This window comes from Myxocyprinus asiaticus, chromosome 32 (assembly GCF_019703515.2).
Source record: "Myxocyprinus asiaticus isolate MX2 ecotype Aquarium Trade chromosome 32, UBuf_Myxa_2, whole genome shotgun sequence".
Taxonomy (NCBI): domain Eukaryota; kingdom Metazoa; phylum Chordata; class Actinopteri; order Cypriniformes; family Catostomidae; genus Myxocyprinus; species Myxocyprinus asiaticus.
Window position 1 is genome coordinate 26,840,651 of NC_059375.1, and position 17,253 is coordinate 26,857,903.

The window sequence follows — 17,253 nt, forward strand, 5'->3', positions numbered from 1 at the left end:
TGTTTATATGTGTCTCACATGTATATGACTGAAGACTTTCAATAAGAAATAATTGACTCCTCTGTATTCCTTCTTCAACAGATCAATTGTATTCTCAAGCGTTGTTTCGGGATCTGTGTTTTGGAGCCCCACCTAATCTGAGTAATTGCGTTCATTAGAACACAATTGGAACCATTTTGTTCATTTGCAGCTCTGTACGATTGTACTGCTTTCACAAATTAAAAGTGTGCAAAAGCCAAACCCATCTTAACAAGACTATCAAGATCAAGAGAAAAAGACGAAACAAGCCAGATTTTCTAAAGTCCAATAACATTCATCTTTGATTGGAACTTGGACACAAGAAACATTTGCATGAGGTGGGCAGATGAAATCATTTTATTTGACAGGGTGACTACTTTATAGGTCTTCATATAAATGTAAACAGAATTTGTGAGCAGTAAATCTCAACATATGCAACCTAAATTACATTTATAGGAATGTTCTACCAGTTGATAAGCATCCATTTGCAGTTACTTCCACTTTAAATGTATTAAAATGTGTATTCAAATTTGACATTACAAGAGTTGAAGTGATCGCTTGTGAGAAATAATTGACCATCCATGCAAATGTTGCACAAAGTGTCATTGAAATCTATTTGCTCCCTTTTTTTACACAATTGTGTAAATATTTACAGTTCTTGTCTTCTAAAAATCTGCCTATTCCTCTTCTTCTATAGAATGAGAGCCTCCTGTGCTTAAATGCTCCATTTAACTAGTATTTGCGAATTCCATCTCAAGTATCCTTAAAAATAAACTCCAAATGCACGTAGGCATTGGCTAAAGTAATCATAGGAGTACTTCAAATGTAGGGTTTCCACCCATCCCGTAAATACGGGATCGTCCTGTATTTAAAGATAAAATAATGCTTTGGTATTAATGAAGTTTGCATGGTTGGACTTGATGGTTTTGCATTGGGAAATTCAATGCATTTAAAATAGACGGCTGCATTCAGGATTTACATAAGGTAATTGCAGAAAGCTGAAAATACTATGACTGCATAGGGCTATTCCCCCTCCTCAGGCACTAATACAATCAACCCCATTAAGTAGGCCGTAAATATAGAGCTGCTGTATCATACAAGCCTGACAGATAATGGACCCCTCTGCATATCCATTTACTCATCCTAGGTGAAGTCTGATTGGTTTATCCGTTCTCCATCATCTGACCCAGCGTTAAGAGCTTGTAAATTCTGCAGCAGAAAACACCTGAAGAACCCTGCCCAGAGTTTTATAGAGTAGCTCTAGCAAGAGGCAGAGTGTGTGTGTGTGTGTGTACATGCTACAGACAATAGAGGTATCTTAAAGGGGTAGTTCTTTCAAATGTGAAAATTCTGTCATTGTTTACTCACCCTCATGTTGTTCGCTCCAAACCCATATGACTTTTTTTCATCTGTGGAACACAAATGTGAAACAAATGTGAAAACAAAAGAATTTTCATGTTGCTCTTTTCCATACAATGAAAGTCGAAAGGGACCAGGTTTGAACATTCTGCTATAAATAAGTGAAGAGAAATGAAGATTTTTTTTAGTGAATAAGGACTGAATTTTGGGGTTGTTTTTCACCCAAACCAATCATATAGCTTCAGAAGACATGGATTAAACCTCTCGAGTGATAGAGAATACTTTATTATACTGCCTTTGTCCTTTTCTGAGCTTGAATGTTTTGTACCCTATTAAACTACATTGTATGGCCAAAAACAGCTGAGACATTCTTCAAAATACTTATTTTGTGTTCCACAGAAAAATGAAAAAATCTTATGGGTTTGGAATGACATGAGGGTAAATGCTCACCGAATTTTAATTTCTGTGTGAACTATTAAAAGAAGAAAAGTGTAGACAGGAGTTGAATTTGAAACCATTTAATAAGAAATATTGAAGGCTAAAGATTTTCAAATTTAGCAAACGTCAGCTCAACCATATCCGGAATATAAATGTCCTCTAAAGCATGTTGTGAATAAGACTGACAGTAATTTAAAAGCAATGCCCCTCTTCACTAGTCTCTAGTGGTTCAGTCTCTCTCTACCCGTTAATTAGTTTGTCTCCGACTGCTGATTTAGGCTCAGTGTCCTTACAGGAATCTTTGTGGTGGGTCTCTTTTACAGCCTGATTAATCCTGTTCAGGTCCTCAAGAGTTGTGTTCGACCCTGTCAGCATCTTATTAGCATTTGCGTCTACTAGCAGAGCCCCCGCTACCCCTAAGACTTAATAATATGTGTTTCTACAACTAACATCCTTATTAGTGCTACTTCATGATGATCACACTTATAAATAGTGCTGTGTGCTTTTTAATTAAGGCCTGTGAAATCATAGGGTTGATATGTGAGCGTGTGTGTGCTTCTCTGTGACAAATTAGGGTGTTAGCACTGGAGTTATGACTGCTACTCCTACGTGTTTATACACACACACACACCTTGCTCTTGATGATTTATGATATGGGGTACAGCAGACTCTTTACAGTGCAATTTTTCTGGGAGGATAACAGCTCTCTGAGAGAGATACAGGCTTGTAATGTTGAACATCAATTAGGTTGTTGCCTGCTCATTCATGCAGCATTTCCATTGGGAATTCTCCATACAGATTCCTAAAGGGAATGGAGAGGAGGGTACCTAATCTGAATGGAGAGGAGGGTACTCAATTCTTTCTTATATATATATAAAAGGGATTCATTACTTTCCTAGAGTTCTCAAATAGATCTTAATGAAACCAATAATTTATGTGTGGGGTTCAAATTTGGTAAACTTTGACAAGCGAATTTGCAATGTTGACCAAAGTTTCTTGGTAGTGACCTCTGTATGGGCAGTGCTTCATACATAGCTAAAAACGTACTTAAAAATAATCAAAAGAGCTAAATTTGATAATATACAACTGACAAAGGACCAGATTCATCTTTTAAATGTAGGATTGACTGAAGGTCAGTGGGCCAAGTGAGTATTATGTATCTTAACATGTCTTCTGATGCCTTTAGAGGAAGTGGGCATAATATTTTCATTCTGAGAGTATAGCTGGTATGTGTGTGCAGATGTGGCAAGTGTTTGAGGTTACAGTTCAGTCAGGTTGATGTACTACCAGAGACAGCTCACACTCACAAAAACATTCAGAGACATGGTTTAGTGCTGCTTTATTGGCATGACTAATAAAACAAATTTTAATTTTGTAAGGCATTGCCTGCTTCACTGCAAGCAATGAAATAATAATTAAAAAAACTGAAATCATGAAAGTTTTCTTTTTAAATTTGTTAAGTATTTTTTATTATAATTTATTTTTAAATAAAATATGTTGTATTATTTATAAAAATCTTCATTAATACTTATATGTATAAATTGTTATGTAGTAATTACAAAGTAATAAAATTATACGAAAAATAGTAAATTTTATAGTGAATACTATATATATATATATTTAAATAATAATAAATGTGATTATCTTTTTTCTCATTACTAGGTAATGTTAAATTATTATTTAACAGATATATTCAGAATGTTGCAGTGCTGTAATAACTGTTATGCTTATGGATATGTTATTTGCAGCATTGAGTCAAATGTTAAAAGCATGTGTGAACATTTCTATTTATTTTATTTTTTAAGTGAACATATGTCTGTTTTAGTGTCATCAGGACCTAGGGTGACCAGATGTTGAGGGTCTTAAATGTAATAACTAAATGTGATAACTTTTCCCTAAATGTAGTTAACATGGTCCTAAATGTAATAAATGCCCTAAATGTGATAACCTTTACCTAAATATAGTTAACATGTGGTCCTAAATGTAAGAAATGCACAAAATCTAATAACATATGGTCTTAAGTGTATATCTGTTGGTCCTAAATGTAATAAAGGCCCAAAGTATAATAACGTTTTGTTCTAAGAAAGGCCTTAAATGCAAACGCTATTGGTCGCGGGAGACCCTGAATAAACGCGGAGCCATGGCGCTACAGCGAAAGGTCCGTGGTCTCCAATCATTTCCGCCCCTCGTGGATCAGTAAATTGCCCTTTTCCCACCTCATTTACCTTGCAGAACTTACATCCCAGAGTGGTCTCGAGCAAGTCCTCACCCAAAGACAAGCACACCTGGAGAAGCCGCTTTGTATAAGAGAAAGACGTTCCATTTAAAATTTCAAGCTTTATAACGTCTCAAACGGGTAGATTCCAAATTCCATGGCAACTACAGTATGACGCCATAAAAGTCGATGGCACAGATAAGTGTGTGTGCGCCAGCAGGGACGGTATGATCAATGAGGTAACGGATTAATGATCAGGATTAACTTTGAAGCATCAAGATTTGAAGGAAGCCGCTACATTTTTTATTAATTGACTATTCTATCATTTGTCTCGTTAACTTATGCATGTTGACCTCAATATTTAACCCACAAACCACAATAACAGTGTCAGCCAAAAACAACTAATACTGTATGAGCTCTCAATAATCATTACATGACAAATAACTGAAAGTGGCAACAAATACACCAGCAGCTTAAACAAAATAGGCAAAAATTAATATAATAAATAGTACACTCACTAATCTGCGTAATTTATTCACGCTCCAGTGCATTGCTGGGAACTCGAGTAGCATGCCCTGTAGGGAATAAATAGATTCCAAATTATATTTCAGGCAATTTAGAAATTCTCGCCGGACTTTTTTGTTTTTTAAAGGGAAATTCCGGGTTCAATACAAGTTAAGCTCAATCGTCAGCATTTGTGGCATAATATTGATTACCACAAAAATTATGTTTAACTTGCCTCTCCTTTTCTTAAAAAAACAAAACAAAAATCTTGGTTGCAGTGAAGCACTTACAATGGAAGTGAATGGGGCCAATCCATAAACATTAAATTACTCCGTTTCAAAAGTATAGCCACAAGACATAAACAGTATGCATATTAACATGATTTTGGTGTGATAAAATCGCTTACAAACCTTTTCTGTGTAAAGTATAGCCAATTTTACAACTTCATTGCTATGAAGATGTAATGTCAGCAAACACAAACACTAAAATTACTGTAAAAATTACAATTTAAAGAATTTTATAGCTCAAATAATACACAAGTTTTAACAGAAGAATTAATGTAAGTGTTTTTATACAATTATAAACTTCACATTTCTGACCTTTAGCCCTCCAAAAATTGGCCCCATTACCTTCCATTGTAAGTGCCTCACTGTTACTTCGAATTTTGCTTTTTATAAAGAAATGTACAGATGAGTCAAAATATTTTTTTGGTTTTAATCAACATTATGCAACAAATGCTGTTGACTAAGCTTAACTTATTGAACCCAGCATATTCCTTTAAGGTCTGAAAAAAGAGTATGTCCAGGAAAAAAGGATGTATGGTCACCCTATATATCAAGCAGGCATTGCAGCTTTTCTTACTTGCATTATAACCTGTGGACAGTTTTGCCGCATCCCTTGATGAACGTTATGCTGTACTAATGGGCAACACACTGTGTACTACTTCTCCCTTACAACAAATACAGTATTAACCCTACGAGCCAAATAATAATTTATTCACAATTGCTACTAGGGAAAGAAATGTGACTGTCGTATCCAGAGGTTAGAGATGGTGTAACGGTGGTGATATCGGCTGTCAGTCATTGAGGTCCTATGGTGGTTGGGGCATACCAATATTATCGCTCGAACACTTGCTGTGACTTCACCTCCTGCTGGCAGAATATTGTTGTGTCACCAATTCAGTTCTATATTATAGATCAGTGGATTTTTCTGAGATTTTATCATCTGCTGTGCGAAATCTGTAAATCCAAACAGTTAGAAAAGTCATAGCAACCTGAGTCAGAACAGTCTGAAGGTCTGTGCCGAGTTTGGTGGTTGTAGCTTTAAAGCTGTAGGAGGCATTGCAGTCAGAAATGTTGGTCTTGGTTTATGGATTTTTGAAAAACCCTGATACGTTTAAAGTTTAGAACAGTATGTTTTCTTTTTCAAGCCAACATGACTATTTTTAAACAGGTTTCCTGAACACTCCCCCTGTCTGCCTTTGGTCAGCAAAAAGATACTCACACCCCAAACTCACGCTAGTGGTTGAGCCAATGTTGCTGTGTCAGGATGGGTTAAATGCTCAAACTAACAGAGCAATGTTTTGATAGTGTCACAGTGTTTACACTTTTCTAGGAAATCAACCAATGAATAGCTTACTCATCAATGTCTCTGTTTATTAAACTGGGATAGGAGAATGTTTCTTGAAGGTAAAGTTCATCCAAAAAGAAAAATTCTCTCATCATTTACTTACCCTCATGCTAAGCCAGATGTATATGACTTACTTTCTTCTGCAGAACACAAACAAAGATTTTTAGAAGATCATCTCAGCTCTTTAGGTCTATACAATGCAAGTGAATGGTGACCAGACCTTTCAAGTTCCAAAGATCACATTAAGTCAGCATAAAAGTAATCCATAAGACTCCAGTGGTTAAATCTATGTCTTCAGAAGTCTGTCTATGTATGTCTCTTTAACATCCAAAAAGTTACACATTTCAGATGTATTTGGCCAAACAGTCTCAAAAGGTCCAGACGCCTATCACTAATCTATCACTAATAAGCTCCATATTTTGTTTCTTTTTTTTTTCTCTCAAACATATCATTGAAGCCATGAATGAATATGTTGTAATGTTGCAATGTGAACACTAGAGTGTAATGAAGATCATGTTTTTATCCCTTCATGCTTAGACACGATCCTAATACTCGCTGTCAGCTTATTTCTTTTTATTGCACGTTATCCTTCTCCCAGAATCCACCTACATATTCTCTTCCCTCCATCTCTGCTCCTCTAAAGCAGAGCTGGCAAGGGATGCAATGCAAAATAAATCCGTTTTGATGTTCCTTATAGCTCTTTCTCTGTCTCCCTCTCTCAAGTATGATTTTACAATTCAGTTATGTTTAGAGGAGCTCTGCTGATTCATGCAGTACAAGATATGCACCGTGCCCTATTTCTACAGTACCTTTCCCTCCTCCCCCGCTCGTCTAATGAAGTTAGTGTGTATGCTGTGGAGAGCAGTAGATTAGAGTTGAGGTGATGAGGCAGATGTGGAGACTCATGTCGCTGCATTCCATTCAGCTCGGAAAGTCGGATTTTCCAAATTCCAGTTAGGAAAAGTGCAATGGAACGCCACTTGAAGTCGGAATTCCAACTGGAAAACTTGTGCGGAAATGTTCAACTCCGACTTCTCCGAGATGCAGGTGCGTGACGTCACACAAACCAGGAAGGCACTCAGGAAGATGTACAAAATAAGCGATAAACATTCACTTTTATTAAATAATATCGATAGTCAAAGTTCCTACATTACATGATATTAAAGCTTGTTTAACAAACGTTAGCAGAGTAGCAGGTGTTCAAAACATGGTAAATGATACTGTCTTTTGATAATCGACACCTGTAGCACAAATGCAAATTGCAGATTGTTTCTGAACTGGGTTGTTAGGAGACATCTCTGGTGACAAACACCTGCTCAGCTAACGGGAGCGTCACAGTTTTCTTTCCTATAAAAAGTCAAAATTATGAGATGCTTATTTTTTTAAAATGAGATAAAAAAAAAAAATAAAAAAAAAAAGTCAACAGTTTGAGATAGAAAGTCAGAATTATGAAAAAACGTCATTATTATGAGATGCTTTGTAAAAAAAAAAAAATGGTCAAAAGTTTGAGATAAAAAAAAATGGAATTATGAGATAAAAGTCAAAATTATGAGATGTTAAATCATAATGAGATTAAAAAGTCACAAATTCGATATAAAAATATCAAAATTATGAGATTAAAATTCATAACTATGAGATGCTAATTCATAATAATGAGATTAAGAAGTCACATTTTTTAGATACAAAATAATTATGAGATATAAAGTCATAATTATAAAATGCTAAATCATAATGAGATTAGAAAGTAAAAAGTTTGAGATAAAAAATCAAAATTATGAGATTAAAAATCAAAATTTTGAGACAAAAAAGACTCATTATTGTGATTTAGTATCTCATAAATATGATTTTTTTTTCTTTCATATTTATTACTTTTTATCTCATAATTTTGATTTACCAAAGCACAATTGTTTCCCCTATGTGGTGGAAATGGGCTTCCATAAAATTTACAGTTTCTCTTTTCACTCATTTTGTCTAGAATGATCTCTGTCCGCTTAATTCCACCTGCATCTGACCAGCAATAGCAAATTTAGTATATATAGTATATAATATATCGCAAGAAGTGCTTAAAATTAGAATCAGGTGTACCGTTGCAAATGATCTCATAATTTTGATTTACCAATTGTTTCCCCTATGTGGCGGAAATGGGCTTCCATACATTCAAGGTCTTTGTTGTCAGAAAGAACAAGAAACATGGACAACGGCAGGTTCATTCATACATATTGTTTTGAGGAACTTTTATTTTGACAGTTGTCACACCATAATACATATTACTCAGTTAGCTTGCTGATGATAATGGAAACATATTTCATGGTGTGAAAATGTACAACATGCATCAAATGGATGCTGAGCCAAGTGCTAACAATAGCTGTATTTAGAAAAATGAACAAAACCTGTCATTCTCTACAGAAACTGTCCTCTTCTCCGTCATGTAGAAAGTTTTCGTCTCCTCTCAACTCGGAAACTCTGGTATCAGAATTATCTCAGTTTCCCAGTCACAATTACGACTTGAGGGGTTGTTCATGTGCTACTTCCGAGTGGGAAACTCGTATTTACAATCATTCTGATAGCACGTGAAAGCAGCATTAGTCACTATTCACTTTCATTATATGCAAAAAAGAGCAGTGTCAACATTCGTAAAAATTTCTCCACTTTTGTTCCACAGAAGAAAAAAGAGCCAAATGGGTTTTCAAATTACATTGAGTGTGAGTAAATGATGACAGAATATGTATTTTGGGGGGAACTAACCCTTTAAAACCACCTACTGCATGTTACTTATTACTGTAGAGAATTCCAATTAAATCATTGTGTCTTTGACATCATTACTAACGGTCAGCAGTTGAGAGTCTAACTGAGGACGGATGCTGTCATCCTCTTAGATCAGCATATTCATTTCACCCAGTGTGCGAATTACACAAAGACCTTCAGGGGGGTCAGGGGGTTTGTTTTGTTGTTGTTAGGGTTTATGATTTAATTATACACTTTAAGTTAAGGTTATATATGTTAACAAATGCACATGCAACATGTATTACATTCCAAATTACTGTAGGTTTCAAGAAATAACAATGAATAACGTTTGTTCATCTTGGAATTCTTGATTTATGTTAATTTATACATACAATATTGTTCATTGTTAGTTCATGTTACTTTTTAATGATATTACATTACTAATTTTGTATATTAAATTGTATTTGTGTATGTAGAAATTGACATATACCATGATTAAAAATGGTAAAAAATATTGTGTTTTTCATGTTAATTAATTGTGTAATGTTAATGTATACACACAACCTTATTGTAACACGTTACCGATACATTTGATAAAGATTAATCAAACAATACCTAAATGTAAATATTATCATGCACTTTCTCAACTACTCCTAAACTAACGTTAATTCACTAAATAATGAAAAACTTCCCTCTTTGTTTTCTTTCTCTGGCTCTTGTGGTCTTCACTGGTGATTGAAATCTCAGTACAAAAGGAAGGATTTTTTTATTTGTTGCAAACACCCCCCCCCCCCCAATAATTTGCACCGTGATTTCATCTGAGAATATGTTCACCTAACACAATAACCAGGGTATCTGCTGTCTATTATTAATTTAATATCATGTGTAATGTACAGATAGTAAGAAGAATAGTTATCATATAAAACATGCAATTTGAGACAGAAAAAAAGATGTAAACGTCATGTAACCTGTTCAATAATTTTATAACCTTCCACAGTTTCTTTAGACACAGTTTGTAAGCTCATATTACAGCAGTTATGTTGCTAATGTATTCTTACAGTCTCCTATCAGTCATCAGTAAGTATCCAGTTAGTGACAGCATGTTACTGTAATAGATGCTTGTTATTTGGATCTGTTTATATTAAAGATCTCATTAAATCAAAATTGCCATTTTGTCAGCTTTGAGGTAATTTACAGTGGCAAGACAAAGTATGTGAACCCTTTGGAATTAGGTGGTTTTCTGCATTAGTTGGTCTTAAAATGTGATCTCATCTTCATCAAAGTCACAAGTATAGACAAACACAATGTGCTTAAGCTAACAACACAAACAATTATAATCTTTCATGTATTTATTGAACACATCCCATTAAACATTCACAGTGCTGTGGAAAAAGTAAGTGAACCCTTGGATTTAATAACTGGTTGATCCTCCTTTGGCAGCAATAACCTCAACCAAGCATTTCCGATTGCTGCGGATTAGACCTGCACAATGTTCAGAAGGAATTTTAGACCATTCTTCCTTACAGAACTGCTTCAGCTCAGCCATATTCTTAGGATGTCTGGTGTGACCAGCTCTCTTGAGGTCATTCCACAGTATCTCTATTGGGTTAAGATCTGGGCTCTGACTGGGCCACTCCAAAAGGTGGATTTTATTTTTTTGAAGCCATTCTGTAGTGGATTTACTTCGAAGTTTAGGGTCATTGTCATGTTGTATTACCCAACTTCTACTGACCTTCAGTTGGTGCTCAGCAACCCTGACATTATCCTGTAGGATATCTTGATAAACTTGGGAATGTACTGTTCCCTCAGTGATGGCAAGCGGTCCAGGCCCCGAAGCAGCAGATGTCTCATGATCAGAGATGTTAACCAGTTCCAATAATTCCTTTAAGTCTTCAGCTGTCACTCTGGGGTTCTTTTTTACCTAATTGAGCATTCTGTGGTGTGCCCTTTGAGTCATCTTGGCTGGACAGCCACTTCTAGGGAGAGTAGCAACAGTAATAAATTGTCTCCATTTTATAGACAATTTGTCTAACTGTGCACAGATGAATATCTAAGCTCTTTGTAACCATTTCCAGCTTTATGCAAAGCTACAATTATTGATCGTAGGTCTTCTGAGATCTATTTTTTTGTGAGGCATGGTCCATGTCAGTGGATACTTATTGTGAAAAGCAAACTCAAAATGTTTGAGTGCTTCTTATAAGTCAAAATAGCTCTAACCCACACCTCCAATCTCATTTCATTAATTGGATGCCAGGTTTGCCAACTCCTGACTCTGTTTAGCTTTTGTTGACATCAATAGCCTAGGAGTTCACATAATTTTTCCAACCTACAACATGAATGTTTGAATAATGTATTCAATATGTACAAGAACAATAAAATAATTTGTGTGTTATTAGTTAAACATATTGTGTTTGTTTATTATTGTAACTTAGATGAAGATCGAAACATATTTTAAGACAAATTTAGACATAAATACAGGTAATTCCAAAGGGTTCACATACTTTTTCTTTCCACTGTATAGTCTAAATACATTCCAAAACTTTTAGCATATATAAGAATTTTAAAATTTACAGTTTCGCTTCACTCATTTTGTGTAGAATGATCTCTATCCGCCTAATTCCACCTGCCTCTGACCAGCAATAACAAATTTAGTAAACCTTATTGAAATCATCGCAAGTAGTGCTTAAAATTAGAATCAGGTGTACCGTTGCAAAGGTGCAAATGATTAGAACCTCCCGAGGGAGTAAATTGGAGGGCACTGCCTTATACAAACATCAGACACTTGTGGTCAGGTTTGGTCTAAGCAGCTGAGGAGTGCGGCAATAACATGCTGAGATCAAAAGAGTTCACTGAGGCCCTCAGAAGATGGTTATAAGTTTGAGCTGGCTTTTCCAAACAGTTTGTTTTCCACTGTTCATATACACGCTAAGAATCATACATCATCTGAGAAGTTTTCATCTGGCTATTAACTGGGACCAGATTGTCCAATAAACAAAGTGAACTGAGGTCACTGTTTAACCAAATGAGACTCAATTATAGATGGAAAAAGCCTTGACTTAAAGTCTAGAACTGTAAATAGCACCCCTCTACTGAAGCTCAAATGGTGCAGGATGAGTTACATGCCAAAGTTCAGAAGACGTACTTGCATAAAGCTTTGCAGAAGTGAGGAGCATTCTTCTAAAATTACATTTAAATCTGACGCAGCCAGGTGACACTAAGCTTAACAAGCTGCTTTAACAAATTATGTATGGCAGTTTGACACACAAACACAGCCAGTCTATTCTTTATTAAGGCAGAGGGCTGAGTAGGCATCACATCACTTTCAGGCTTTAGTCAGATCATAGATTTGTGTTTTGTCGCATTTATAATTCATGCTCCTCGTCCAAAAAACTGCGCAGCAACCTGATCTTAATCAATGATTTTGGTGCTGGTGAGGGTTTGTATTCTGACAATTCACTGTCTTTGTTTTCCCATCATAATGTTAAGAAACGTCATAAACATCCTTTTCCATTTTTTTCTTTCACTGTAATCAAACAAAACAGTTATTTATGACTACAGCTCTTAAAAGCTAAAAAAAAAAGAAAAAATTTAAAGATCTAGTAATAGAAGGATTCTAGACCAGAGCGCTGTATGTTCAATTCTTGATGTATTTTATTGTGAGATGGGGAATCATTAAAAAACTAAATTAAACAAGCAATCAAACAAAAAGCTATCACTAAAAAGGTTAAAAGAGGGACATATAAAATTCTTTGTTGCCTTGATGTAGACAAAGAGAGTTAAAAATTGGCACAACCAAACATAAAAAACAAACATTGATGATGTTTTGGCTTCGTTAAAAGGGCAGCACATTTTCATGGTTAAGGACAATCTTTCGATACAACAGCAAAGACTCATGCGTGTATAGCATACAATTAGTTTTCAGAAGTTCAGTAGCTTTAAAATATAGTGGGGTAAGAGACAGTAACATGAAAGTGAATGACATGAAAAAGGTAAAAGTTCTCATATACTTTAGGGGTGTATTTGTTTTCAAACAATACATTTTGAAAATTTCAAAATAATACTTTTTTCTGTTTTAAAACACTGAAATGCTAGAGTTTTTTTCCCCAGCTTTGAATTCATTTATCTTCGAAATTATTCTTCATACTAAAATATATTATTGTATTAATACAAACTACAGTATTGTACACTACACTGTGTAATAAATAACCATAAAGAAAATACAAAAATAAGACATAAATATAAAAGGTCTCTAAAACTAAAAATGTAAAGTTATACTGGTGAGGGATGGGAGGGGTAATACTGCCTTTACTGGGGGAAAAAAACCACACACACACACATTATACAATGTTCACTGAAACAAACAACCAAACGAAACAAACAACTTCAATACAAAAGCGACAAAAATTAATACTGACAGGTAAAATGTCTGACTGAAAAGAAACATAAAAACACTAAAAGTGAATTCTTCATGGATCATATCTGCCTACATTTGTTACCTGAAGAAAAAGTGTCGTGCGGCTAAGTGAACAAGATAAACAAGTGCACCAAACAGGGGAAAAATGAATAATTCAAGGCTGAAAAAAGTCTTTTTTTCACCTTTTTTGCTCACTGATCGTCCTTCCTGAATTCTTGATGCATTGTAGTCCTTTTACTGAATTGATCAAAAAAGAGGCAGTCTTGTCCTTTTGTTCAGGACTAGTGGTTTAGATTCAGGGGTCAAAAATGTTGCTACCAAAAACGAAGACAGCATGAGCCCCACATGTGTGTATGCTGCCTAGCAACAGCGTCACAGCAACGGCACTATTCAATGGCACTTCCAACATGCATGTTTTTGCATAAGGGTGGATGGATAGGTGGGGAAGGGACTGATGGCGATCACCTGAAAACTAATGAGAACGTCTAAAACCAACCAACCATTCGGGATTACTAAGGTTTTTCTTTGATGTCTTGGCTTTCAAAAAATTCATTTTGGACTCTAAATGGCCAGCCCCGCTACCTCCACCATGACCACATTAATCTTTTTTATATTTAAGGCTCACAGTCCACCTTGAAATGATACAACAGACAAATGTTGTGCCAGCGAATGCTAGCATGGCATAGGGGTGCTAATACTGGAAGGTAGACATTAAACAACACAAGGCCCATATAGGTGTTCCATAGGTAAACTGGGAATATGGTAGTGCACAGGATTCTTTTTTTTCTCCTTCAAATGCAAAAAAACAAATACTGTATTGTTCATTGGCAATAAAAATGTATAGAAATCTCTCTCTCCCAACTGTACATCTTTTAAGGGTAAACTGTGAGTGACAAAAAATTAGTAATACTGATAAAACAAATTGACCCAAGGCATTTTAGTAATAAAACATTATTAGCCAAAACATGTCTAGCATTCAGTCCGCATATGCGTCACTTTTTTTGTTTTTCTTTTTTTTACTTTGCATTTATACAAACCATACTTAAACACTGAAAATTGTCTTTATGTGGAAAAAGTAACTAGTTTGTATTTATCAGGCACACCTGGGGGTTTTATACACAGTAGTGGGCTTAAATGCAGCGTAAAAGCAATCGTGATCTCTTCCTATCTTTCTTTCCTAACCTCACTCCCCTGTTACCATTTGCAGAGTCAGATCTCAGGAAGAGAGAGAAAAAAGAGAGAGTCTTTTTTGTTCCTTCAAATTAGTAACTTTGTAAAACAACGTTGTAAGGAATAAGGGTCATAAAAACACAGTTGTGGTTTTCTCTTCATTTAACGTCTCCATTCATAACGGGTGTGTTTCTTTTATTTTCACTGTCTTTCAGTGCTCTTTTTGACATGTCCTTCATGTTTTCAAGAGCTCCTGTGTCCATGGCCTCCTCGTCCTCTGTTTGTTCTTCATCTCTCTGTTCCTCCTCTTCGCATTCATCCTGCATCACCACGACCTTCAGCATCTGTCCATCATTTTCTCCATTAGCCTCCCTCTCACCTCCCTCTCGCGTCTCCTCCTCGCCATTTTCTTGGACCTCCTCCCTCTCGTCTTGCTCGCCCCCCTCCATCCTCTCTCCTTCCTCCTCATCTCCTTCCTCCCCAATCTTTACCACCTGAATCTCATCCTCATCCACTATGCTCCCCAAGCCCATCTCATCCTCTTCCTCACTCTCATCCTCTCTGGTACTACTCCCCCGCTCGTCTGAGTCCAGGTGGGAGGGCGGCGATGTTGCTGCGCTGCCTGTGCGAGGCTGCTCCTCGCCGGGGTTGTCCTCTTCCTCGGCCCCCTGGCCCAGACCTTGACCCTGAGCCTCTTTCTTACAGTAGGAGTAACGGTGGTTCATGTGTTGTGAGTAGGAGCCGGAGTGGGAGAAACGCTTGCCGCACTTGTCGCACTGGTAGGGCTTTTCTCCGGAGTGTAGGCGCAGGTGCTCTATTAGGTGATGCTTGTGTTTGAAAGCCTTGCTGCAGATCCCACATTCATGAGGCCTTTTACCTGCAGGAGATGAAATTGTATTCTATTAGTCATTTCCTTGGATTACTTCTCAAATCACACCACCGGAAAATACAATAACAGACAGAAAAAAAAGTGATTTTTTTTTTTTTTTACAGAGCTCATTATAGAACTTACAGCAGATGCCTTTTTAATTTGACACAAACTAAAAAAAGTAGGGATGTCGGAATCTGATCCGATACCGTGCTCACGTACTAGTACTCGTACTCATAAAAATGCTCCGATACCAAAAACAGATACCATCTGACTTACGAATGTCATTACGTAAACAATCAGAATACATATTAAAATCACATCATGTCCTAGTGAGATTATTAAACAGCAAAAGCTGCAGTTTAATGTGATAAATATATAGTTTGTATATGCAGCGCTTTAAATGTAAGTGTTTGTGAATGTTTGGAGCCGGTGTTGTGTTGACATTAAGACACAAAGTGCTCATACCTTTTAGAGCTTGTTGGCTCATACATGGTTAGTAGCAGATGACAGCAGGCAGAGTGCTAATTCACTTTTTAGCACAAGTCATATATAGACTACATATTTATTTATTTAAATAGCAGCCATTTGCTGTTTACTAATCGCTTTGAGTCACGTAGCGACTGGCTTTTCTGGAATGGGAAGCTGCCGTCATAACGTCAGAGCTCCTTGGTCTAACAACACAGAAACACTTCAAAATAAAAGCTCATTTTAAAGGCAAAAAAGTACTACAGAAATAGATCACTACTGTATAGTTATGCAATATTCACTGTTATACTACTACTACTACTAATAATAATAAATTGTATTATATTCAAGCAATATCTCACATCTGTGCTGTTATGCAGCACTTTATTTGACAAAAATAAAGTGTTGCATAACAGTGCTGCTGTGAGGTTCTGTATAAAAGCACTTCATTTGACAAAAATAAAACAATATCGTGTTGAAAATTAATGGTTATACATTCATTTGATTACATTTTTAATGAATTTATTTATTTAAAAACCATTTTGATGATAAAATTGAAATAAACTGTTGATATGGAGTACAGAAAATTTTTTAAAATAAAAACAGGTATTGAACTCGGTATCGGTGAGTACCAAAAAAAGTTTCAGTACTCGTGCTCGTAAAAATGGTATCGTGACATCCCTAAAAAAAGGATGAGAGGGAAGAACGTGGTTTCCGTTCAATATGTCGTACTAGCTTAAGGCCCTAAGCAGTGTCAGAAAATAACTTTATTCAATATTTCATATTTGCCCCTGGAATTGATTTTTTGGGGCATCATTTACCTGTACAATCCAAAAAATATATTTTTAAGATACGTATATGCATTTCAATTTCATAACAAATTTCCATCAAATTGAATTGAGTAATCCTTAACAAAATGTAATTAAAAACCTGAGATATTTTAAGTTTTATTAATTTTATTTTGTTAAAGATTTGATGGAAATTTGTTATGAAATTGAAATGCGTAAATCTTAGTAAAAAAAATAGGCTTAACTTTTTCTTTGTGTAAAAGAATGAACTAAATTCATGATATATTCTTTGAAAACAAGTTTTAATATCAAATGCAATTTTGCTTCTCAAGTGAATTTACCTAGTTTAAAGAATGTTTAAATATTTGTACTGGAAACCAAGACAAAAATACTGATTAAGAAAATTATTATTATTATTATTATTTATTTTGCAGTGTGGTACTATAGTTTCTAAATCTATAACTACTGTAAATAGGCCTAGAATATAATATTATGAAATGCACCAAATGTTAGATAACAGGTAAAAATGGAGGAATTCACTACAGGGCATATTTTTGCCCCCACATTTTAAATATATTGGTCATTGTTGCCACTTATGGTGGCATTTTTGCCCCAAGCTCTGGTTAATTTCTGACTCTGGTCCAATTTCACATCTAAT

At 35.6% G+C, this 17,253-nt stretch overlaps 1 protein-coding gene across 2 annotated transcripts in view; it reads right to left on the minus strand.

The window, feature by feature from the left end:
• Nucleotides 1-12,520: 12,520 nt before the first annotated feature.
• The window catches only part of LOC127423250 (zinc finger E-box-binding homeobox 1-like), a 98,633-nt gene continuing 93,900 nt past the window's right edge, over nt 12,521-17,253 (minus strand). For both annotated transcript variants that reach the window (XM_051667405.1, XM_051667404.1), the window contains exon 8: nt 12,521-15,348. In XM_051667405.1, coding sequence (XP_051523365.1) covers nt 14,630-15,348 — 719 coding nt within the window. In that variant the 3' untranslated portion in view covers nt 12,521-14,629. The remainder of the gene's footprint in view (nt 15,349-17,253) is intronic.